This window comes from Leptosomus discolor, chromosome 16, assembly GCF_034619465.1.
Source record: "Leptosomus discolor isolate bLepDis1 chromosome 16, bLepDis1.hap2, whole genome shotgun sequence".
Lineage (NCBI taxonomy): Eukaryota > Metazoa > Chordata > Aves > Leptosomiformes > Leptosomidae > Leptosomus > Leptosomus discolor.
The window spans coordinates 2,025,806-2,051,086 of record NC_141406.1 but is presented as its reverse complement, the minus strand read 5'-3'; the positions used below and the strand labels follow the sequence as shown (position 1 = coordinate 2,051,086).

At 54.7% G+C, this 25,281-nt stretch overlaps 1 protein-coding gene across 2 annotated transcripts in view; it reads right to left on the bottom strand.

Annotated features, from left to right (window-relative positions):
* Positions 1 to 25,281, bottom strand: part of KSR2 (kinase suppressor of ras 2) — an 84,910-nt gene that overhangs the window by 23,681 nt on the left and 35,948 nt on the right. Inside the window, exons 6-15 of one of the 2 annotated variants that reach the window (XM_086474158.1) lie at positions 17,816 to 17,885; positions 17,036 to 17,119; positions 14,532 to 14,599; positions 14,255 to 14,353; positions 12,844 to 12,962; positions 10,052 to 10,220; positions 7,013 to 7,054; positions 6,610 to 6,676; positions 4,369 to 4,417; positions 3,291 to 3,658 (exon numbers count right to left, since the gene is read on the bottom strand). In XM_086474158.1, coding sequence (XP_086330284.1) covers positions 3,291 to 3,658; positions 4,369 to 4,417; positions 6,610 to 6,676; positions 7,013 to 7,054; positions 10,052 to 10,220; positions 12,844 to 12,962; positions 14,255 to 14,353; positions 14,532 to 14,599; positions 17,036 to 17,119; positions 17,816 to 17,885 — 1,135 coding nt within the window. Of the gene's footprint in view, positions 1 to 3,290; positions 3,659 to 4,368; positions 4,418 to 6,609; positions 6,677 to 7,012; positions 7,055 to 10,051; positions 10,221 to 12,843; positions 12,969 to 14,254; positions 14,354 to 14,531; positions 14,600 to 17,035; positions 17,120 to 17,815; positions 17,886 to 25,281 lie in introns of both variants that reach the window. The other variant, XM_086474159.1, reaches the window with a different exon arrangement.

Sequence of the window (25,281 nt, the reverse complement as noted above, 5' to 3'; positions counted from 1 at the left end):
AAAGCCTGGTTTAAAGTTATTCCCGTACACCCATGGGGAGAACTTCAATCCCTTCAGAAAAATCCTATTTGAAGAGCGATGCTCTCCCCTGCACAGGGTCACCAGCCTCCCTCTTTCCCCAGTGCCACATCCTGGACCATTCCCAGTATCCTCGACTATTCCCAGCCCAGCTCACACCACACTGTCCTCTTCCCATGCTCATTCCCTACAACGCCCGAACAGCAGCTCCCATCCCTGCCGTGGCAGAAGAGCCCCCAGCGCCGTCGTATCCCTTAGGAAAGACCTGCCTGTTCCAAGAAGCAGGGCCAGAGAAGGAAACATGCAGGGGATGGAGACCTCCACGTGGCGAGAAGGCTTTTCCCCACAGGAGGTGATCAGACATGTCCCGAGAAGCCCTCAAAAGCGTCCAGCCAAGGATAGACCAGACGAGTATTGCAGGCACAAGGGCAAGGGAGCATCCCTGCAGTGTCACAAGGGATGCTGTGCCCCGAGAGCTTCCCTCTTGGGGAAGCACCAGCAGAACAGAGCCCCACGGGAAGCCTCAAAAGGGAATAAATTGTGTCTGGAAATACCCTCCGGGCTAAGGGATGTGCACTCACGCAGTCCTGGGCTTCCCAAAAATTCCCTGAGACTGAGCTGAGCCCCTTTCCAGCATCCCCCTCAGCTTTCCCGCATCCTTGTGGCCAGCCCAGCACCGGACATAAGCCGATCACACCCCAGAAATCCCATCAGAAGAAAACCAAACAGGTTTTCCATTGAAAAACTATCGTGATGTTGACTCAGCCTTCAAAGAATACGGATAAAAGCAGGTTGCCGGTTGTAGGCAAAGAGCAGGCAATGCTCGGAGACGTTGCCAGCACAGGTTACATTTAGGGCAATCCAATAAAGCTCTACTTTGACCTTAAAAAAAAAGGGCTGAGTGCAGCTGGGAAGGAAAGCAAGCCGAGCAGCGCGCTTCACAGACCTCATATTAATGCATCAAGCTACTCCGGCGCACATATTTATTTTGTCAAACTGTCAAAAATGGCACCTTTACGGTTTTATATTAAGAGGCATTAGAATAGAAAGCACTTCATAGCTAAAAAAAAAATATATATATATTGCCCAGGTTTAGATATTGAATAGGATTCAAAAGCTGAGTGAATAAGGGCTGCAAAGGGATCGCAGAGCGGAGCGGGACGGAGAAGCTACGTTTTCCTCTGGGTAGAGGCAGCACCGCAGTAAAACACATGGATAGCGTCTCTGACGCATCGATCAATACATGTGTTTGCACACATTTCAAAAAGCTTTTGGCCTGAAGCTAACTAATAGATGGAGATCTGAAATGCTGCTGAATTTTCCCAGACGACAATTTTTTCGTCCAAAATCAAAAGCACGTTTTTCCCAGTCCCCAGCTGGGGAGAGCCAGCCCCCATTTGGAGTCACCCTGTCTCTGGAGGATGCAACTCCCGAGACAAATGCAGTCCATGAACTGACTGGAGCAGGGAGCAAACGATGGCATGAGGAGCCACAAATTTGGGTTAAAATCCTTCGCTGTTGAGCAAGAGGGGGAGCAGAGCAAAGCTCCCACCCCAACACCCGCAGAGCCGCCCCAGCTGGAACCAGAGGGGCCCGGAGGTGCCGCTTTCAAGAGGACATTAGGGAAGGATGATGCAATATTTCATTGCTAATGGCTGTTGGAAGCATTGTCACTTCAGCGCAGACTTTTTGAAGCGCTGCCAGGAGGAGGCTGGAAACTTCCTCACCTTGGGGAAGCTTCTCTGAGAGAAGGTAACCCACAGCGGGGTGCAAAGCAGCACCGTGTCAAGCCCCACGGCTGAATACCACGGTCTAGAGGTGAGGGAAATAACTGAATACTCAGAAATAAACGTATTTCACGTGACAACAGCTGCTCTGCAAGCAGATGCAGCCTCCCTGCCTCGAGGCCAGCAGGGATTTTGTGATTGCCCACCCATGCAAGGAGCACGCCGGGATGCTCAGTGCTGCGTTTGCCACCAGGCACGTGGGTGACAGCAGATACATGCGAATTCCTTGAGATCAAGGCAGCTCTGGAGGTGTTTGAGACGGTTTGGGAGACCCCAAATTCCAGGTTGCTCCCCAACCAGCTGCAAGAAGCGCCCTCCAGCAGTCTCATCCCTGCACCCTGCTGCAATGTCCCTGAATACCACTAGCCACCCAGCCAGCAGCTCTTCAAGCCCCCAGACTCCCTTCCCTGGCCCAGTCCCACAGAATCACAGAACAGTTTGAGTTGGAAGGGACCTTAAAAGCCATCCAGTTCCAACCCCCCTGCCACGGGCAGGGACACCTCCCACCAGAGCAGGTTGCTCCCAGCCCCATCCAGCCTGGCCTTGAGCCCTGCCAGGGAGGGGGCAGCCACGGCTGCTCTGGGCAGCCTGTGCCAGCACCTCACCACCCTCACAGGGAAGAACTTCTTCCTAACATCTAATCTAAATCTCCCCTCTTTCAGTTTGAAACCGTTACTCCTTGTCCTGTCACCGCCCTCCCTGATCAAGAGTCCCTCCCCACCTTCCCTGCAGGTGCCTTTTCAGCACTGAAGTCCGCTCTAAGTTCTCCCTGGAGCCTTACTCCGATTAGTCCCATACCCAGTTTTGGGTATAACAGAGACAAACGCTTTGAGGAAGGGAGGAAACCCTCCAGGAGACCATGCCTTATCTTGCAAGGTTTTCCACCTCCTCGGAAGCGAGGAGACTCCCACGGACAGGCTCTGGTCTCATGGAGCACCAGCTCTCCTTGCAAGCGCCCAGTTTTCCCACCTCTGCTGCCCAGCTGGCTGTTTCACAGACCGTTGGACCTAACGTTTGCACCCCGCCGAGCCTCCAGGCACTGAGCTGTTTTTCACAGCACCAAGTTATTCACGAAACCTCATGTTCGCACGTGACCAGCTGCTTTATGCAATTAGAGGCTCTCCCAGCACTCGAGCAGGGTCCAGATCCCGTCACCCATCCAGGCACCTGACCAAAGGCACTACACAAAAAAAAACAACTAACAAAAGCCGGGACAAAAACTGCGGATCCCAGCAGGTTACATTCCTCCTGGTTAAAACAAACCATTCCTGTCTCAAGCTCCACTTCTACACGAGATGACTCTGTCCAGACCCACCCAGATGGGTTTGCTATCTGCTTCACAGCACAAATCACAGCAGGTGGAGAACGTCCCTTTGCTAGGGCAGAGAGACACAGTCAGCCTTGCCTCCCGGTAACGTTTGACTGCAGGAAGGTGTTTTGGAAAGCAAAAATTATTCTGGCTGAGGACAAGATGTCAGGGCTTACCTGGTGATGATGGCAAGGTGGGGAGGGCTCATGCAGGCTCCCATGAAGAGCACCACGTTCTCATGCCGGGTCTGCCTGTACGCCATCACCTCCCTCTTGAAGGCCTTCAGCTGGTCCTCGTTGTCCCGCTCGATGTCGATGAGGCGGATGGCCACCTCCCCGTGCCAGCGCCCGTGAAAGACCTGCCCGAAGCGGCCCTTGCCGATGAGCTCGCCGATCTCGAGCTGCTCAAAGGGGATGTCCCACTCCTGGAGGAAGATGCTGGTCTGGCTGGCCTTGCGGGGGAAGTTCCGTGCAGAGAGGAGTGAGAGGTTCATCTCTTCGAAGTCATCCTCGGACTCCTGCGCCTCCTCGGTGCCTTCCTCGTTCTGCAGGGGAGAGGGGGGCAAAGGGAGGTGAGCGTAGTAAAACAGGGTAAAAAAACCCTGTGGCCAAGGAAGATAACACGGACAAAACCCCACTAACCCACCTGCTGCATGCTCAGACCCAGAGAAACCAGTCAGGGGCCTTCCAAAGGCAACTGGGCAGCTGTGTTTTATGCAAAGCTGGCACAAACCCAGATTTTGCAGGGAGGTGTGTGTTTACCCCAGGGTTAAATGTAAGAGAGGGACATTTAATTCATTTGTCTGACAGCAGCATTTCATCCTACCCTAGCCAAGCTGTTCTCTGCTAATACGAACTGCTCCCACCCCAGCACCCCTGTTCTGCAGCCCCCAGCCCCCCGGGATGGATCTGACTTTTCCCTTGATGGTCTGTATATGCTTTCTACAGGATTTACAACGTCCATTAAAGCTGCATCCCTGTCCTCGCCCTCCACCCCTTCCCCTCCACCACATCTGTAATGCATCTCAGAAAAGCTCCGTGAGTTATAAACTTAAGGGCAGAAACGAAGCCCATGAGGGTCCCTCTTCATGGGGTGGGGACACGGATGCCTGGGCAGGCTCAGGCCTGGACGTTAATTCAATTACCAGCAATTTCACTGCACAGATGCTAAACTCCTCCGGTCCCTGTGAAATGTGCCCCAAGATGTATATAAAATAAAGCCCGTTAAGCACAGGAGCGAGGCCAGCCGTCTCACCTCCGAGGTGGGCTCCACTTCAATTTGAAGCAATGGGTTTCCTTCCAGGCTGTTAAAAGAATTACTGAATTACCACCGGGTAAAAGCACAGTTAGGTGGGGAGACAGGCGGGCGTCAAGTCCTGCTTCCCTCAGCATCGCTCTGCACCAGGACTAAGCGGGGAGAATCACCAGGCTCGCTGCTAATTTGGGAGAGCAACCCCTTCCCACCCACACCCCGGCTGCCTCCACCCCCAGGGACAGCCCTGGGTGCTCACGCAGGAGCGGGGAGGATAGCAGGGACAGACAGTGCTAAGCCTTGCCGTGACTAACATTGGATACGTGAAGTTCCAGGATGGATTTGGTGACATGGGAGCACACAACCACGTCTCCACCCCACGGTCCAATGGGCACAATGCAGAGGATGCGCCATGGCTGCGTGTCCCGGGAGGTGTCACCCGCAGCTAAGGGACAGATTTACACCCTCGCAGCTTTGGGCCGTATCGAGGCAGTTTTGGGGCACGCACTGACGGTGTTTTTAGGTGGTTTCTAAGATCAGAATTACCTTCCCAGCGAACACCAGTCAAGTGACAAGCGCGGCTGATTAGCAGCCAGGAGAAAAAAAAGGTTTTTTCCATTATCTTTGAGAAGTGGAGGTCTCAAAGACCCTCCTGTAGCACCTGAATTTGTCTGCTTTCCCAGCTGCCTGGGCCAGGAGCTTCTCTTTTTCTTCTCTGCTTACACAGCGCCTCCCACCCCCAAGTCCATGACTAGGGTCTCGCTGCACCCAACAGTTAAAAGGGAATTAAGGAAATTCCGTGGGGAAGATCAGTTGGAGCAGCTCGGGTGGTTTTCAGCATAATATAAATACATTATAAATTAGTATTATCAGTAACATAACTAACAGCATCCCCTCCCAGAGGCAGCAAGGATCACAGGAGAGGCATAACACTCCCCAAGCCACTGGGACACACTGGTCCTGTGCTCCCTTATCCCATTCAACGGCCACTAAAGAGCTATAAACCCCAGGGGAGACACAAGCGCATATACAAAAGGAGCCAACCCTGATACGTGAAGCAGCGCAGAAAGCACAGGTGGATGCAGACAGCTTCTGCAGCCCATCACGATGCACGGGCAGTTTGCAGGAGCAGCAGTCTCCTCCTGCCTGATCTTTAGCCCAGGCACGAATACCTGTCTCCCGAGTACCTGACGATACGGAGCAGAGTCTGCTGTTTAACCCAGCCAAGCCCGGGGTAACCTCAGCAGCTCCCATGGGTTATTCTCAATGGGGTGAGCAAGAGGAGAATCACAGATTTTGCATATTGAAAGCTATTTGCCCACAAAAGCCTGCCAGCCCTACACCTGAGCCCTTGCTTTAGGCAGGAAAGGAAAGAAAGAAATAAAAAAATAAAAGGTTTTAACTTCAACCACTTTGCCATTGATTTCCCAGCCACCAGCGGGGACAGTTGCTCCATCCTCATCCCTCCCATCACCTACCCCAGAGGCAAGATCCGCTGGACCCCCCGGCAGTTGCCAATGCAGTTCGGAGAGCGTGGGCAAGCCAGCCATAAACCACATCGCAGCCTGGAGCGAGAGCCTATCTGTTACACTCCTGGCTTGTAAAATCCTTCAAAAATGGCATTTATAAAAAGGATCAGCAAGCAACCCTGAAACGTAACGTCGCTGCTGGGGCAGCGCAGGCGTGAGGACCTCGGCGACTGCCAGATTCGGCAGAGCAGCTCGGACTCGACCTGCCGTGGAAAGCTGGTCCTAACGCCAGTTAGATGCTGTGCGTCAAAACTAATTTCAGAGCAAAGTTTATTGGACTGGAAAATATTACAGGTGGGGCTGCAAGAACCACCTTTATTAAAATGCTCTCAAAGACCCTGGTTCTCTGCTTATAATTTAGTAAAATATTAAGCGCTTGGGCTTCGGCACCTCGTAGGTTTTGCCTTGGACTGAAAGTCTTTTTTTTTTTTCTGAAGGCAAAGCGCTGGGCTATAAATCAGTCCCCTGCCCTCTCTTTCATCCTTTCTTCTCCCCGAGACATGAGCCAGAGCTGTGAGCTGGGTTAGGGCAGGAGCACCAGGGGTATCACCACAACCATGCACCCCAACCTGCCCAAAAGGCATGCCTGAGCCCCCAAACTGGTCCTGCAAAGCCAGGGAAGCACCCACGGGTGCCTGGAGGAGGTGGGGTGCAGAGGATGCGCTGCCTGGGGAGGGGAAGGTGGAGCCAGCTGGGAGGAGGGGGAGGCACTCACATGGGGTTGGAGTTGACGGGGTGGAGGACCACCTGCGGGGCTCGGGTCGGCGTCTCAGGCACCACGTCTGGGGAGAAGAGAGTAGAGTGAGGGCAGGTTGGGAGGCACTAGGAGCCCCTTCCAGTGCTGGGGCACCCAGGAGAACCCACTGAAAAGCTCCCTTCCTCCCCAGGTCCAGTTTAGAGACACCCTTAGCTCTAGCTGAGTATAACCTTAGGCCACCCAGCCCTGCAGCATCTTGGTAGTGCAGTCCTGCAACAATATATTGGTTTTTAGGAGAAATCCCGCCCCAGCACAACCCCCCTGCACACAGCAGGGGGTTAGGAGAGGTGGCCGTGCACCCACCCCCCTAAGGGATATCTCAGCACCCCGTGTTACAGGAGAGACTTTCAGAGAGGCTTACCTGGGAAAATGAACTGCTGCTTGTACTTGTAGTAATGGGAAGCTGGGAAAGAAAAAAGGGGGGGTTAAACACCAACCTGCAGAGCCAGACACTGGAGAGACCCCAACCTGCACCCAGTCCCGCACCGTGAAACGCCAGCCCCAGGACTGGGTACCCCCCCCCGCATGACCCAACTTCTCCCACCTCTATCTCTCCATAGGATACCACGTAAGGTGCCCAGGACAAAAAAAAAAAACCAAGACCTTAGTCCTCTAATGATCTGGCTGGACTATAACTCAATTTTTGCCACCAACAGGTACTGCTCTGTACCATTTGGAGAGCGTTGATGTCATCTGCAAAGTTGCCCGTGGGATCCGGGCACTTGGTTGCCAGCAAAAGCCCACAGGGCTTGAGTGCTCCGCTCCCAACCGGTTTTCAGGAACCACTCGGCATCATGGGGACACCGAGCAACAGATTCACGGCTGCTGCCCATTTTTGCCCGATCCAGCCCATCTAACTGTGCATTTTTGCCATGCTTCAGAGCCACGTCCTTCCTGGGCTCCCTGCCCGCCTCTTGGCGCACTGCAAGGAGCCGGTGGCTGTCAGCAGCCCCAGGAGCTGCTGCCCAAACCCAGAGCTGCAGGAGGACTCTGGGTAGCGGCGCCCTCCATCGGCTCCCTGTCACCAGCAGGCAAAGCCCAAGGGCTGATTTGACTCACGCAGGCAGGTCATGGGCACGAAGCAAGACAGAGCTGCAGAGGTCAACACTAGCTCAGAAGGCACCTTCTCCTTAAGCTTCAAGGCCCCAAAGACTGTCCCTCAGCTTCTCCTCTCCAGCTTTGAGACCCCAAAGACTGACCTCAGCTCTCCAGGGGAACCTGAGCACCCCTGAGCTGAGATCAAAGGAGACTTGAAGGTAAATCTGGCAGAAAAAGGTCACCTTGTTGCAATTTCGAAGCTCAAATCCTAATCCCCAAGATGACCATCTTGACAGGATGAATGATGGAGAACTTCCCGTGCGGGAAGATGAAAGCACAGTAAGTCCTGCTTTGTGTCAGACTGGCTCCCGTTCACCACAGGGCTTTGCTCATCACGGGCATGAAAGCAGGGAGCAAACACCCTCCTGAGCTGCTGGGGTCTGATCCTGCCCCGCTCCGTCCCTGCTGGCCAGGCAAACGGGCCAAGAGCTCCCTGCGCTGGCTCAGCTGAGGTGGTAGTGACAGCATGTCCAGGTCCCCATAAGGAGATGCTACTGCCCACTGCGGGGGTTACTTCTGTGGTTTCTGCTTTAAGCAACATGAAATGACACCTGAAAAGACCTACGGGCAGGTCTCTGCTCCAGAAGTGATGTGTGACAGGGTCACCAAATGCTGGACCTTCTGTCCCTTCCTCCCAGACCCAGGGAAGAGTCCAGGGCTTCCCCAGCAAGTGTTTTGGGGATGTTACTCAAGCCTGGCTGTCACGCTGCCGAGACATCAGGATGCTTCAGCTCTGGCTGAACCGCCACGGACTTGGTCATACTGGCACGGAAACCCACGCCGTGCTCTCAGGGTTGCAGCCACGCTGTGGACAATCCTCCCAGCACTTGGAGGCCCGAGGCCTGCGGCTGGCAAAATCCCAAGCTGAGGAGTGGGAAAGGGAGCTAAGACCTTCCTTGACAGACAGGTCACACCACTCCTTGGGATGCTCAATGCTTCCTCGCAGCTCCTCCACTGTCTTCCTCACGCCTCTCCAGCATCCTACCTGAGCCCCAGGTGCTCCAGCAAGCAAGACTTGTGCAGGGCTCCAGCCTCTCCTGGCTCATTGTGTTGTTTTGTTGGTGATGGGGTGTTTTTTTCCCCCAGCTTTTGGAAGTGTTTGTTATTGTGGCAACGAATGCTGCCAGTCAAATCCCCCCTCGCCTCCCTCCTCCTCCTCTCTAGCTGAGGGCTTGTCAAGACGGAAGGGAGGAATCACCATGGTGCTGCAGGATCAGCAGAGCACGAAGGTGCCATCTGGTTCCTCCAGAGAAGCCGTCCTGACCCTCCTTCCTACCAGACCGGTTCGTTAACCCTGGGAGTTTTGGGATGCAGGAGGGACCCCAACCTCCTGGGCTGCTGCACTGTCAAACAGGCTCGAAGCCACAGACCAAGCAGGTCACCAGCTCCAGGGCAGCTGTGAGTGCTTCAGCATCTCAGAGATGGGTCAGGGCCACCGGTTACCCTCACCGGGTCCTTTTTGGGAGCAGCTGGAGGGGCAGGTGAGTGGGCTGAAGACGGTTGAGCCCCTCCATGCTACCAGAAGCGATGCTAAGTACGTTCCCTTACAAGAAGGGACCTACCCTGGAGCAGCAGCACTGCCCCAAGGACATCCCGCAGGCAGTTGCACTAGGATAGGCTTCAGCACGTCCTCAGGCCAGGAGGAGTTTTTTGGCCACTTAGGAGGATTTTTTTTGCCATTTAATGGAACTGCTGTGTCCCGCAGCCACCACAACCAAATTGCCTCTTCCACCACCCCTGAAGAGACTGAGGTCCAGGAGCAGATGGGTCTCAGGTACCCAGACAAGACTCAGTGGGACAAGCTGTGTCTGATACCCCCAGCATCAGCTACTCCCCAGTAGCACCCTACGCATGCTGCCAACAAGCTTATTGGAGACCCATCACCCCAAAGACACAGTGAAGTCAACCCAAGTTACCCTTGTAGAGGGGTAAGACCTTGTTTCCCATTTGCTGTTGAGGCAATGCAGTGAAGTCACACCTAGAATGGTTTTTGCAGCTTCAAGCACAGGATGTCGCCCACAGAGGTTGTGCTGGCTCCATCCTTGGAGGTTTTCAAGACCAAACTGGATCAAGCTTTAAGCTTGGACCCTGCTTCGAGCAGGTTTGACTACAGACTCCCAAGCTCCCTCCCAACCTGAATTATCCTAAACTCATCTTTGCTGCTCATTTCTGCTCCCAATGTTTTCCCATCCCAGTGTAAATCGAGGCAGACAAGGAGCTGGACCAGATCCTTACCCTGAGGACACCCCAGGGCACGAGCCCCTCTCACGGGGCAGAGGTGGAGATAGGGAGCTCACAGTACCTGGCAAGTTGAACTGCTTCTGCTGGCGCGGGCACTGCGGGGAGGGGTGCAGGGGGGACGGGGGCGTTGCACTGGGTGGCAGCGGTGGGGCTGGCGAGGACGGTGTGGAGGAGGTGGTGGAGGAGGGGTTGCTGCTGGAGTCTGGCTGGTAGGGCACCGGGATGTGGTCCTGCAGGACATAGGGAAGGAGAGAAGAAGAGAGGAGCTGCTGAAAGCAGTGCTAGCCGGTGCCACCCCAAGGTGCTCCAGTGCAGAGGACCCCAGGTGACAAGTGAAAGCTACATAGGTCATCCCAGTCCCCCGTTTCCAGAAGCCCTAGAAAACAACCAGAGCTCCAGCCTGGCCTTTTCCAAAACCATTTGTATTCACAGTTTGCACCAAGGCCATTTCACACCGTAATTGGGGCTCCTTTGCTAGCCCCTCCAGCCACCTACAGCTGAGGGCTCCCCAAACCCTGCTGGCAACACAGAGCCATGGCCACCAAGACCAGAGTTGGGGGTCACATGCCTGGGGCTCGGTCCTTAGAGACTTCAAGGACCTGGCAGCTTCTGCTGGCCTCCTTTGAGCCAAAAACCCTCCTTTGAGCAGGGTCTGAGCTGAGGCAGATTGTAAAGGATCAGCCAACACATCCCAAGACATCGCTTGCCCTTCATTGACCTTTCCGAATCAAGGCAAGGACGGCAGCTTTGCTTGCGCCTCTCCAGGGTGAGAAAGGACCATCTGGGAGCAAACAGGGAGGACAACCTGCCTCGATATCTTAGATCTGAAAAGGAAAATCAAGGCCAGAATTTCCCACCTTGCTTGTGACCTTGCTGCCCAACTTGGAGGCACTTAACAGGGTCTGACCTTCAGCAGCACTGAGCACTCCCACCTCCAGAAAGGTGCACCCATGGCAAGATACCACCAAGGTTAGAAAATCTGCATGAGCCTCCCCCAGCACGTAATTTTGTTCAAATGGATTGATTTTTAAATGAGCTGGGCTTTCCAGGAAACCCACAAACATTGTGTATAGACCATCCTGACACGCACGACGATCTTGGCTAGTTAAACTATTTTTCAAACCAATGCTGAAGACAACTAACAGTAAGATTTCACTGGTGTTCACGGAGAACAGGGTATCTCTAAAGAAACGCTTTCAGAGACACCAAAATAAGAAGGGACCCCTGTTGCATAAAGCGTATTTACAGAGGAAGCTTCACCCAGAATGGGAGTGCTCAGGTCAAAGCCAAATACACACACACACACACATATATATATATATATAGTGCATCATCGGTGCTCTAGTCAGGGAAAAGCTAGGAAAGGTGGAAGGACTGCACGGTAGAGGCAGAAAGAGAAACAGGGCTGATGCCCTTCGCACCCAAAACCTTTATCAGCGAGCCGAGTCACCCCCCCGCTGCTCTCTAATAAAATGAAACAAATCACTGGAAGGATGGACACTAAAAAGAAAACCACATCTCTTTCTTTTGAATGCCTGGAGTAGATCTCCAGCCTCACAAAGCCATTTGCACCACCCCGTAATAACCACAACAGAGCAGATCCTTACACTTGGGATCTCCAAAGAGATTTACGTTTAAAAGCTGCATCCAGGAGAGCATCACCTGGTACTCAGCCTTTGCTGAGGTCTGGGAGGAACCGGGGGGTCCTGCCAGGCTTCGGGAAGCCAGGGTTTCGACGGCCTGTTCCCCATCACATCAAGGATCTCCCTCTCTTCGAGCACTTCCAGCCTGCAAACGCCTCCCCCTGCGCTACCTCCAGCTGCCCACAAGAAACTTTCCACTGAAGGCAACAGGCTCTAAATTTCATCAAAATAACCCTGTGCCAGTTTTATTGCTATTAATGCAATAGAAGTGAGCGACCCAGGTGCTCTATCAGGTCTGGCGTGACCAGCTTTGCCAGAGACACAATCAAATTCTGCGCTTGTTTTATTTGTAACAATAAATTCGTTATTTACAGAAGTCTCAGATGGTAGCAGAGACCTCAAAGCAGCCCAAATTCAGCTTAGATCTGGAGAAAAAGAGGCCACAACGGAGCAGGACCAGTGGGACAAGTCTATTTGGAAAGTGCTGATCCCATTTTCGTTTTAAAAGACACAACCTTGGCGGATGCAACGCACACTGGGAAACCCGAGGGGTGAGGGGTTTGCAGCTCTGCTCGCGGCGCAGCTCGTCCTAGCTCAACACCAAGCTCACCCTCATTCTGCTTCTTGAGTTAGCACCGGTCCTTGGAATTATTTTTTTTAATCTAAGCCCCCAAGCAGGTTTCTAGGCAGCTCCTACCCGCACACTGACACACACATCAGTCCCATAGCAGTGGATGTACCTGGAGACCCATGGAGTCACCTGCAAGGCTTGGTCCTGGCCGATGGTTGAGGGGCTGGGAGATGCCCCATCCTGGGGACAACCCGCCAGTCCCCTCCTGCCCCAAACACAAGGTCAGGGCACGGCACCTTTTGCTCTTAAATTCCTTCTTTTAGAAATTAATCTCTGAGCCATGCCCCTGCCCAGCAAACAGGATCAATGCTCCATGGAAGGACACGCCCTGGGAAAGGTGCTGCTCCTCGTGCAAGGAGCATCCCCCCTGGGAAAGCCAAGGCAAACGGGGTGGCTCGAGCAACCCAGCTCGGGTTGGGCATCTGAAAATGCCCCTGGCTTTGGCCCCTTTGTCTGCAAGCGCAGCAGCCGCACATGAAGAACTGGCAAAAGCCACCGATGTTCTTGTGACGTGGGGCCAGTCCCCTCTGGCAGGGGGTGGGTGCCGAGGGGGCGTTCAGGGCTGGTCGAGCAGCTCACCTTGTTGAGTTTGTTGGTTTTGGGGAGCGTCTGGCTGACGTGCAGGTCCGAATACCTGGGGGGTTTCCGCAAGGGGTTGTTGATGTCGCAGGGCACCGATTCTGTCCGGACTAACCTTGCTGGATTAAGAAGGGAGAGAGGGGAAAAGGGGATGGAGAGGAGGGGGGGGAAGAGAGATGGAGAGACATCAAGGCTTTGAAGGAACACTTGGGACCACCCTGCGTTCGCCAGCCTCTCTTGAATCACTCTCCGAAGCGATCCCCCACAGCATCTCCAGCCGCTCGGCTCCTGCCCCAGGATGGCAGCCAGCCTTCAGGCTCCCCTCCGCTCCCAGGCTACAGCCAAACCCCCCCCCCCAGGAGGTGGGAGGCTTAAAGCCCCCCACAGCGGGATGCAAACTGCACCCTTCTCCCCCTCTCCAAGGGGCTGCAATTTGGGGAGGCTCAGCAGCCACCCCACGAGCCAGGGGGTCAGGCAGCATCAGGAAGAGGCACCATCCTCTTCCTCGCTACAGCTTGCCAGGGCTGGGGGAAGGAGCCGGCTCAGAGCATCCTGCTCTTAGTGGAGAGATTTGGGGGGGGGGGGGGGAAGCCAGCCTGCAGCCCAGGGGACTTGGGAACTGGCCAGCTGCAGGGCAAGGCATTTAAGAGCTTTTGAGGGGGGGGGGCTATTTCACTGACGCTGAGGCCACCCCAAAGCCATGCTGCTCCTTGCTCCCGTGCTCGAACACACAGCGGGCAGCTCCAGCTCCTGCAACATCACTGATTGCAGCCGTAAACCCATCCCAGGAGCCCACCTGCCCCCAGCAGCACTGCACGCTGCTTTCACTGCCTCCTGGTCAGGGTTTGCAGCAGCTCAGAGTGTGATGGGGGGGTCTTCAGCCACTTCCACCCAAATTTGCTGCAAGCAAGGGCGTGGGGGCCAGAGTGGAAGCTGCAAAATTGCCCCCTCTGAGCCACAGCATCCCCGCTTGCCCTGCGAGGTGCCACCAGTGCAATACATTTCCCCGTGATTTAACCAATGAGCATGTTTTTGGTGGTATTTAACACAGAGTAACGGCCTTAAGAACTCAAAATTCAAGGCAATAGTAATTGGAAGCATTTCCCTTAGGCGGTCGCAGTCCTCTAGCCATCGGGGAGCACTTGGCCAAAAATCTGGAAGGAAAGAGGTGGGAAGCGACGCCCGTCGTCCTGCTGCAAAGTTCTCTCTCCTCTGCGGATTTTAGGACGGGCTCTCCCAGAGGAGAGCAGGATAAGGCAGCTCCGAAAGCACCACGAGCATCCGCAGGGGCACGGCCGCGTCCCCGTTGCGGGGACCCCCATGCACCGACAGCGCCGCGGGAGATTTCGGGTCCCACGCGTCCGCCCTAAGCTCTCAACGGTAGCAAAAGGCTAAAACCTGTTGCACTTACCCCGTGCGGTGGGGAATCTGAAAAGAAAAGGAGGCAGGGGAAGGGTGGGTGGAAGTGGTTTGCAATGCAAATCTGCCTCGCCCCGAACGGCTCGTCTCCCTACAAGCGGAAAAAACGGTGGGTAAAATTTTCACAGAGCGCCCAAGCGGTTCGGGAGCCTCTGTCCTGCCGGCCAGCCGTCAGCGAGGGTCGGGCTCCCGAATCGCCCGGGGGGCTTTTGAAAGTTTTACCTGGTGGCAACATCCACGGAGGCAGAAGGGGGAAGAAAGGCCCTTACCTCCGCGGTGGATGATCAGCAGGTGACACGGAGGGGCCTCTTTGGTGCATTTGTTGTGGCACTTGAGCCTGGCGGGGAACAGAGGAAAAAGGTGTGAGAAGGGAGGGCGAAGGGGATGCGGAGCACCACGGGTACAGCCGGAGGGACGCCGCTCGGAGCAGGGAGCATCGCTGCAGACTGGGGACCCTTTCTCCACCCAGAAAGGTGACTTGATGCAGTATTTCGGTCATGCACGCTGCCCGAGCGGCCCACGGGCAAATCCTCCCGGATCCCTGCTTTGCCCTCGGGAAGACCCACGATTCCCAAGCTGCCCCCCGTCCCCCCCAGGCTATGGGTGCAGGGATGAGAAGCGCTACGGGATGCACATCCCGGAGCCTCAGGGCGGGTTGGCTAGGAGGATGAGCGCTGCATGCCCTTGGCAAACGAGAGCCATGGGGGGTGCATCTGCCCCGATAGGGGGGGTGCACAGGAACCCCCAAACCTGAGGGGGGACTGCCCAGCTCCCCTGTTTTTCTGCCAGGTGCAGGGGGCCAGGCACCCACCAGCCAGCCTGAGGATGCCCAAAATTGTCATTTCTGCCAGCCTCGGCTGAAATAAAAGCAGCAGAGACCCGCGCTCGGGGGGACAGCCGCTTCCCCCCCCGACCACCATCCAGCGCTAACGCTGCTTCATGCTTAATTAAATTCAAGAGCAGCAGAGGGGAAGGAAGCGGCTGCCTCAGCCCCCTTTGGCTCCCGATGAATCTCTGCCATTGTCCCCTCCCCTCCTAGCTTTATTACCAGGACATTTAACAAAAATAATGAGAGCATTTACAGCTACGTTGAATATTCTGCAGAGCTTTGCCTGGTTTTGCAGAGCTGGGGCAGGAGTCTACGGAGGGCTTCACCCCCGGGTCATGCATATAGGCATAAGCAGGCTCCCGCCGCCCCGAAACCTTTCCGTTCGTTCTTAATTAGGGATGGAAACAAGTCCCCGGCTCACGCTCTGTTGCGGCAGCCCCGGCGGAGCAGGGAGAGCCAAGGGGGAAAAGGCAAAGAAGAGGAAAGGATTTAAAAAAAAAAAAAAACAAGGGTAAAGGATGGAAAAAGAAAAAGACAGCAGCTACAAGTCAATGAGCTGGGTAATGAAAATTCAGGAGCCGTGTGTGTTAGCTTTTATTACAAAGCCGTTCCTAGAGGGAAAAGCAGAGATTAATTCAGTATTCGAGGCTTGGGGGGATTTGGGGTCTGTCTGTTTGGTTTACCTGCTTGTTCCTCTGCTGTTTCTGGGGAAAACAGTGCTGGGGCCGGGTGGCTACAGAAAAGCCAGTGAACCTAAATACTTTGTGTTCACCCTAACTTTTAACAACAGAGGAATTAACTTGCTCTTTTCTCAGCGACTACGGGCAGCAGGACTGACGCTGAGCCACAGCATTGCGGAGCCAGGTCTCAGCATCCCTCCTCCCGCACAGGGACCAGCCCTGGGCAGGCACGGGAGGCAGGGCTTATAGGCAGCAAAGCCTCCAGTTACTTGAGCATTAAATGCGATAGGAATCATCACTTTAAAATACATAGATTTGATAATATCACTTCCAGAAAACCACCACCAGCTGCAGAGTAACCAGGCATTTCTTGTCCAGGTTTAAATCCCAATTTGCTAACTCATCAGCCTTTAATCAACAGCAACAGCAATCGTTATCACTTCATAGCTCCAGCTAACTCAGTTACCCACAGACAATCAGCGTATTCCCAGCACCCATCCCTAGAAGAGGCAAGCGTGTCTCCAGAAGCAGCTTTACTAAGTGCTGATGGCTGCACGATACTGTGTAAGAGACGGGCTACACCAGGTTTAAAGCAGAAGTGGCCCCAGCCTCTGCTTCTCTATCTTTTTCCAGCCTTGCCCAATTTTACAGACAGTGTGGCCCACCTCCTTTGCATCAAAGCTTTAATTGCTGTTTGGGGTGGGTTGGCTTCTTGGTGCCACAACGTCGCCAGAAAACAGAGGCCACAAGACATTTTTTGGATGCAAAAAAATAAGAGGATACAACCCAAGGCTGTGGGCAAAACCCATCCAATGCCCGGAGCTACCCCGTAGGCAGGCGATGCTCTCGCCCAAGCCGCTCTCAGCCCCCAGTGCCGTGCATCCATCCCCCCATCTCCTGCAGATAATTCCTCACGTCACCCTCTAACGTCGGTATTTAAAGCCAGGCCAAGGACAGCAGCGAGCAGGGAGGCTGTCAGGATCTGACTCAGAGCTCTGGTGCGAGCAGAGCCGAGGTCTGGCGGGCAGCACCCTCCCCAAGGACCCCACTCCCAACCCTGATACACAGACCCAACCTCAGCTCTGGTTTGGGGTGTTCTTCACCCAATTTCATGTCTCCTTAAAGCTTCCTGTAAGGATGAGCTGGCAAGAGGCTGGTTGGTCTCCCCGTGCGTGAGCCGCTGCTCGGCTCCACCAGCAAAACCCTGATTATCCCCCTCGCCACATCCCGGAGCAGCACAAGCAGCTCCAGCACTCTGCCGTACTTGCAGTTTTTGCATTTTAAGCCGAACAACATTCCTTTTCCACAGACGGTGCAGGTCTGAGACATCCAGTACTTGGTGGAAAACCTGCAGACAGAAACACAAAGAGCGGCCAGGGAGAGGTGAAGCTGCGCCGCCCCATCCGTGCTCCTGCAGGAACGTCTCCCGAGCCGTGCTTTCCTACTGATCTCCGATTTACCCTTTCTTTGCTGCCCTCAAACACTGCTGCAGGTGTTGAGCCATCTTTCTAGGCATGCCAAAGCACAACTCCGAGTTCCCCTTTTGGTTATGCAGAAGGGCACAGCCTGCTCCAAAGCGGGTCCAAGGGGAGCCGGGATGGGCATTAGCCGCCGGCTCCCTACGGCTCCCCAGCTTTGCCCGCTCCAGGCTGCGGCTACAGCCCCCAAAACCCCACCCTGCCCTGGGGAGCCAAGTTTCCAGCCCGTCAGAGAAGTGCCTGCCCCATCGAATAGAAGCACTGAGGCTATTTCTAGTGCTTTTCCTTCTTGAGGTAGATATGGAAGGGAAATAATCCAGAGATGGGAAATTTGCTGAAGAAGGTTGGCAAGGTCACGGATAATACATGGCTTTTATTGATAGTGACTCAAGCCTTATCTAAACCAAATCTGAACTGAAATGGAATTTAAATGGGCTTCTAGGACAGCGCAGCCCAGCGCAGGAAACAGCAGGCATAGCCCAGAGCCCCCCGTCCTGGACCAGAGATGGAAAGGGAGATGCTCATCCTCCAGCATCGGGGGGGGGGGATTCGCAGGGCTGGCATACCTGTGTTTTATCGAGTTTCCTAGATCTCGACGGGGAATCTGCGGGGACCAGCGAGGCACTGACAGCGTATCTGCGCAGAGAGGAGAGACAGGGAAAGCCATCAGGTGGTAATGAAGGCGAGAGCCGGGATTCAAGCTTTTGGGGAGGGGAGAACAGGATGCACACAAAAAATAGGGTTTGCCGGATATTTCCCCTTAGAGATGCCCTGCTGGGCTCCCTTTCTGGAAAGCCAGAGGCCTCTAGCTTTGTGCTTGGGTCTGCCAGAATCCAGGGTCTCCTGCCCCCCCATAAGAGCCCCCAACACCCACTTTGGGCCAGGGAGAGAGGTAGGACATGATGCCCCCGCCCCACGGGCGCTGCACCCACGTGCACAGGATTGCAAAGCTTTCGGAGCCACGTCATGAATGAAGCCGAAACAGCAACTACATCATTTATTAATAAGACATCACGTCTTGCGGTTGCGGCTGAAGAAAAAGGCAAGTGTCAGCCGCTTGGAAGGCAATTTAGCTCATATTCAAATAGAACAAAGTAAGAAGCAGCCTCAGCGCTCTCCTTCTGAGGGTAAAGGAGGAAGAAAGGGTAACGGGACCTTGGCTGGGTGAGGAAAAAAGAGATAAGTTCATTAGCGCTGACTGGAGCAGGCAGGTAGTTAGCAGCACAGCCACGCTCAGACTCCACGTGCCCCTTCAGCCTCAGCAAGGCCAGAGACACTCATCCTCCTCCTCCCGGCTGCCCCAACCATGGGAGAGGGCCCTGCCCCATGGGATGCTCAGCCCCAGGGAAGGGATCCCTGCTGGTTATTCAAAGGCTGGATTTTCAATAAGGGATTCGAGAGGTTTCCCAGGCACAAGCAACCGGCCCCGGCAGGACGCGAGCCGAGCCACGGCGCGGAGCCGAGCGGCAGACCCAGCTGCGAGCCCGGCCGTTTGCTCAGGACGCCAGCAAATCCCTGGCTAAATACGCTGTCGATATCACCCCTCCGAGCGGGGAGAACCACTGTTTGCTTTAATATCCCGTTTTAATATAGCGGGCGGCAAGGCGTTGGAATCGCGCGCTCTTCCTGAAGGTTACATTTACATGCCGCTTCCCGCGCAAGGCGCTGTTAAAAGTCTGGGGAGCATCCTCAAACGCATCCATCTCCAGCACCTCCCGCCAGCAGCTGCTCCGGCTCCTTCTCTTACTCCGCTGCCTCGGCCCCGATCACCCCTCGGGCAGCGCCGTAATTAAGATGTTGAAGGACTACAAAGTCAATTAAGGTAATTGCTGCCCCCAGCCCTCGGTTGGATGCTTTACACCAGCAGCGTGCCAGTATTTTTGACCTGTGCTTCTCATCAGCCCTAGAGACAACCCACCCCGGGCTCCTGGACCAGCACCCCTCCTGCTACCCCAATATCTGCAACCTCCCAGGGATGTCTGCATGCCCCAGAGATGATGCTCTGAAGAGTGGGACCATGCCATGCACAAGAATTATCCCTCCCTAAATGGCATTTTCTCATCAGTTATTCACATTAAACAACTAAGTCCCTCCTCCCCCCCCCCTCAACACCAGTCCTTGATGAACTAAACAGCCAGGCAAGAACAGCTCCTCTCCCAGAATTAAATCAAAACCTCCGCTTTATCAGCCACAATTTATTTCCACTAACTTTCAGCTGGCCTCGATTAAATCCTGCCATCCCAGGGAGGGGGAGAAGGGACGTAGGCAAAGACAGCTGAGCCTTTTAATTACTTTCTAAATGTGCTCACTGCAAAAATGTATTAAAGTGTATCAGGGATTTTAACCTCCTAACAAAAATGAGACCTAGGTGATTCGGGGCTAATTATGTTCATTAGAGGGAGCGATACATGAAGGATCACGGCATTTAACAATAGACCTGCTGGTTGCAGGAGGGTAAACAAGCAAAGTGGGGCAGGAGGGCAGGGGAAGGTACCCCACTGCTGCAGGGAACAGCCCCAAGGGTTTGGGGGTCTTTGAAGTTAATTGGCGAGTCTCCCCTTTAACTTGTGCACATGAGATGCCCACCCAGAGGAAAAGCCGTTCCTCCCCGCGCAATATTAAACTGGGGTGATGCCCAAATGGAAGGTGAAGATGCAGCAGCCTCCCCCCAGCACAGAAGGAATATTCTCATCAAAACCCCCAGATTGCCATGATTAAAGGTAATTGTATTAGAAAAAATAAAACACAAAAAACCCCACACACACCTCATGGCCACGGGACCATGTCCCGCCGCTGCAGGGGGGACCAGGCTTTGTCCTAGGGACCCCTTGATGGAGAAGTACCAGACCCGAGGTGCTGCAGCTGCCCCCACAGCACCGGGATAAGTTGGCCCTCCCCAGCTTTGAAGCATGACAGCTGGCTGCCCCCCTCCCTCCCTCCTTGTGCCGCCCCGCGCTAACGACCCCGAGCTGCCCCGTGACGATTGATGTCTCCTGACCTCCCCTGCCCGGGTGTCACTCATTACTTAAACGTTTATCACCAGCAACCTCCTGGATGGCTTGAAAATCAGAGCGCTCCCAGACATAATTCCCCTCACATGAGCGTGTGACAGTAGTTTTAGGATTATTCCCACACACACACCCCTCCTCCTCTGAGGTGGTATTTAACGGGTGTGATTTCCCACAGAAGAATGCAGCTGGTACCCACCAAGCAGCTTAATGGGGACCCCCTGGCTGGGCACCCACCCCTTTCGTGCCTCCCCATCACCAGGAGGGGCCCTCAAAGGCCAAACTTTGCTCCCCAGTGTCTCCTTCTGAGGGTAAAGGAGGGAGAAAGGGTAACGGGACCTTGGCCGGACCCTGCCCAACGCGCATTGATCCCCGCAGAGCGGCGCAGACCCCGCAGCCAGGCACCCTGTGCCAGCAGACACCACCCTCCACCCCAACACCTCCGCGCTCTCCTTCACCGCGGCGTCGCGCCGGCAAAGGTCACAGCTCCTGCTCCGCGCGCGGCACAGCTTATCCTTGAGTCAACAGCCCGCGCTTGATGGGATCAGATGTGCCGGGAGGAGAGCGGGGAAGGGGGGAACCACCCGGGCGGAGGGTGACAGCCACCTCCGGCGCGTCTCTGACAGCCGACGTGGGAGAAGAGCCCTGCCACCCAGCTCCCCAGCGGTGACAGGCAGCTGTGACAGCCGCCGCTGGTCCCTGAGTGGCACCCGCACACCTCGGAGGTGACTGGGGCCGGGATGCTGCCTCGGCCGTGACGCCCTCCTCGCCCCAGCTGCCATCCCGACAGCTCCCCGGTGCCTTTTGGCTGCCGGTGCGGATGTTTCCCCTTCACTCCCCAGCTGAGAGGCGGGATGCCTGGGCATCTCCTGCGTGGAGAGGAGCAGCCAAAGCTCCCCTCTTTCATTTATTTTGGGTTTCCACCCTCCCTGGGAGCGGATCAGGAGGGTGGCAATGCCCTCAGCAAGTCCCAACACCTTCAACAAATACACCAGGAACATCACCTGGGGCTGGGAGCCCTGCCAAACCACACCCATGGCGATCATGTTTTGGCATGATATCCCCCTTCTTCGTCTCCTGGCACCTTTCTGGATGCCCAGAGAATTGGTGTGAATGTGTTATCCATCACAGTGACAGCCCAATAAACAAACCCTCCTCCTCCTACTACAACAAACAGCATCAGGCAATGTTCGCATTATGAATGGGACTGATAAAATCGATGCAAGTGAACTTGGAAAACATCCCGGGATGAATCACCACGAAGCCAAGGAACGGCCAGGAGACTTTGCACTTCTCTGTAGACATCCTACAGACCCACATCTACCCCGAGCAGCCACCAAAACGCTGCCAGCACCAGCTCTGGGGCAGTTGAGTCCCCTAGAGAGATTATAGGGAGACACGGGGGTGTAGCCTCTTCCCAAACCAGTTCAACAACCACGTGGAAAACAACCACAACAGGTCCATTGTCAGGTGTACCTCTACCATCCCATCACCAGGCAGAAATTGCAGCCTGGGGACCATATCCTGATGGTGATGGGGGATGCTGGCAGAGGTTACTGCCCGCACAGTCCCAACTGGGGAGCCAAGCACACCAGCGAGCTGCTCCGCAGCAAAGGTTGCACCCAAGGGTGCAAAGTCCCTCCACGAGACATTTCAGTCCTCACTCTAGCTATTTTTAGGGTGAGAACAGAATCACAGAATCATTTAGGTTGGAAAAGACCTTTAAGATCATCAAGCCCAACCGGTAACCCAGCACTGCCTAGTCCCACTAAACCAGGTCCCTAAGTGCCACATCTACACTTCTTTTAAATATCTCCAGTGACCCAACCACTTCCCTGGGCAGCCTGTTCCAACACTTGACAACCCTTTACTGGAGAAATTCTTTCCTGTATCCAGTCTAACCCTCCCCTGGCACAACTTGAGGCCATTTCTCTTGTCCTATCGCTTGTGTGGGAGAAGAGACCGACCCCACCTCACCACAACCTCCTCTCAGGCAGTTGCAGAGAGCGATGAGGTCTCCCCTCAGCCTCCTCTTCTCCAGGCTGAACACCCCCAGTTCCCTTAGCCGCTCCTCACAGACCTGTTCTCCAGACCCTTCACCAGCTTCGTTGCCCTTCTCTGGACACGCTCCAGCACCTCCATGTCCTTCTTGTCCTAAGGGGCCCAAAACTGCACCCAGCATTTGAGGGGCGGCCTCACCAGTGATGGGTACAGGGGCATGATCCCCTCCCTGCTCCTGCTGGCCACGATATTTCTGATACAGGCCAGGATGCTGTTTGCCTTCTGGGCCACCTGGACACACTGCTGGCTCATGTTCAACCAGCTGTCGACCAGCACCCCAGGTCCTTTTCCACCGGGCAGCTCTCCAGCCATCCTGTAGTACCGCATGGGGTTGCTGTGACCCAGCACAGGACCCAGCACTTGGCCTTGCTGAACCTCATACAATTGGCCTTGGCCCATCGATCCAGCCTGTCCAGATTCCTCCATAGAGCCTTTCTGCCCTCCAGCAGATCAATACTCCTGCCCAACTTGGTGTCGTCTGCAAACCTACTGAGGGAGCACTCGATCCCCTCATCCAGATTGTTGATAAAAATATTTAAAAAATAGGATGGGAGAGATCCACGAATAGCTCAGCTGCAGCAGCGAAGGAAGCTGCAGCAACGCTCAGCAGCAGCAGCACCACCAGCAGATTCCCCTCCCCGTGACATAAAATCCATGCAGGATTCAAGCTAAAAAAGGAGTCAGCCTGCCCCCTCCGTTGGTGCACATGGCAAATATTCTGCACGCAATCACAGCCAGGTCCAAACCCAGCGACGTCCCTGCGGTGCCCCTGCTGCAGGTGGAAGGAGGATCCACCGAGTTGAAAGGAAACCTCAGCCCTGGCAGAGAGGATCATCCGAAGCAGCTGAAGGCAGAGCTATTCTCAGAGCATTTCTCTAGTAAGAAAACAAAGTCACTTTATAATCCCGGCAGTTCCTCTTTGCAGCGTGACAATCCTATTTATACAGCCAAAATGTCATGTTCAGTCACTTCGCTGGCTTAAATACTCACATTGTGATTTTTTTTTTTCCCCCCAATTCACAGCCTTGCAGGGTCAATTAGGCTTACCCAGACAAAGCTGTATTCTTCAGCTCTGCACAGTGCTGCCGGCGTAGGAAACCCTCCAGTGCCTTGCTGCTGGCTGGAGCAGCCCGACGACAAGGCAGCCAGCTGTGGCCAGATGTGGGCTGTGGGAAGCTCCCAGCTGGGCTGTCAGCACGGCCATGGAATGCTCGTACCATGGCTCGTACTGGCAACAGGGCAGGTTCAGGGAGGAAAAGACTACTGGTGGTCACACAGAAATGATGTGCCCTGCCGAAGGTGGTTTGGGACAGGACAGGGTTAAGGAGAAGTCTCTTTCCATATAACCACCTCCAGCCTCGGGGACAAGATGCCTACAGAGAGGGGCCACGGTCTGAATGGTACTGACTGCTTGCACACGAGCCCCACAGCACCTTCAACACCAGCATCACTCTTTTGCATCCTGCCTTGTCCTTTCCAGGCTGGATTTAGGGCTCCTAGATTCCCAGCACAGGGCTTGAGCCACTGCCTAGCATCTTGAATCCCTCTCTGCCAGCCATACCCACCCAACGCCAGCCCTTCAGAAGGCTCTTTCACAGACGATCAGGGGCTGAGGAAGCACAAAGAGCTCTGGGGGCATCTTGGCACTGCTTGCTTGGCCATCACTGGTTGACCACTCAAGCCCCAGGTAGGCACAGCCAGGTCACTTCCCAGGGCAGGTCAGTGCCATAAACTGCAAAGTCCTTGGTCACAAAGCCAAGAGGAAGAGCCAGGACTGGTATCCAGGAGAAAAGACCCACCAGGGACATGGCCAGAGCAGCACCAAAGGCAACTGTGGATGCAACAGAGCCGACGTACAGGACTGGGCTGACGCACCCAGCTGGAAGCCAAGGAGAAGGGAGCTGGGCATCACTGGAGACCGCATTAAAACAGCCGTGATCGCCTCTTGAGGGACAAGACAAAGGCTTTGAGGGACAAGACAAAGGCTTTGAGGGGTCACAGAAAGAGCCTCTCCACTACATGCTGCAGGAAGGTGTTCGGCCACATCCCTGCATGAAGAGGCTTCACACAGAGTTCCAGTTTGTGGGCTACTGGGGACAGGCAATGGGCTTTTCTCTCCTGGTACACACAAGGTCTCGGGTTGGGTTGCGTTGGCTGCTCCTTTCCTTCTGCAGCGTTGGGCACTAGCTGGAGGAAGGGCAGCGGTGAGGATGTTCCCCGCACAGACACATGCCCAGGTGCTCATTTTTCTGCCCAGCACAGCCAAGTCACACGCAGCCTTTCTTGTCCTTCTCTTCCACCCCCCTTTTTTTGTTTTTAATAGTCCAGGGTGGAAAGAACGTTGTTGGCCCATCCTGGAGAACATCAAGCAGGTGACCTGATCTGGATGCACACAGTGATAGTGCTCTGGCTGGCAGGGGGAGGACAGGCAGAGGGCACAGCCCAGGAGCAATGCCAGCTGCCGCCAGGACATCCTGATAAAGGAGACGTGAACAGGGTCTACTAGACATGAGCCTTTACGATACAACAGAGAAGATCCAACTTGATTTCTGGGTGGTCTTAGCCAAGTCATAAGGTTTTGAGTCCTAAATCTTATTTCAAAGTAACAACACATCTCTGGCAGTCACTTGTTCACTGGGAGTGACCAGATGCACCAAGAGAGAGTCCTGGCTGCAGCCAGACAAATCATCTTCTGTCCCTCAGCCATGGGGCTAGGCAATTTCAGGGCCAAGCTAGAGCTCAAGGGCACCCCAAAATTCTTTACTTCCCTCCTTCTGCTTCCCCTCCAAGAGCTGCTAAGGAAAAATCAACTCAAAACCAAAATTCATAGGGATCCTGGCCCTGAGTGAAGGAGACTTCACCCCTCCAGCAAGATTTGTGCTGCAGGAGAAAGAGGCTCCTTCTGCAGCTCACTGTCAGCCCTTGTGCTCTCGCTCCATGTCTGTGAAAATCTATTCCCATCA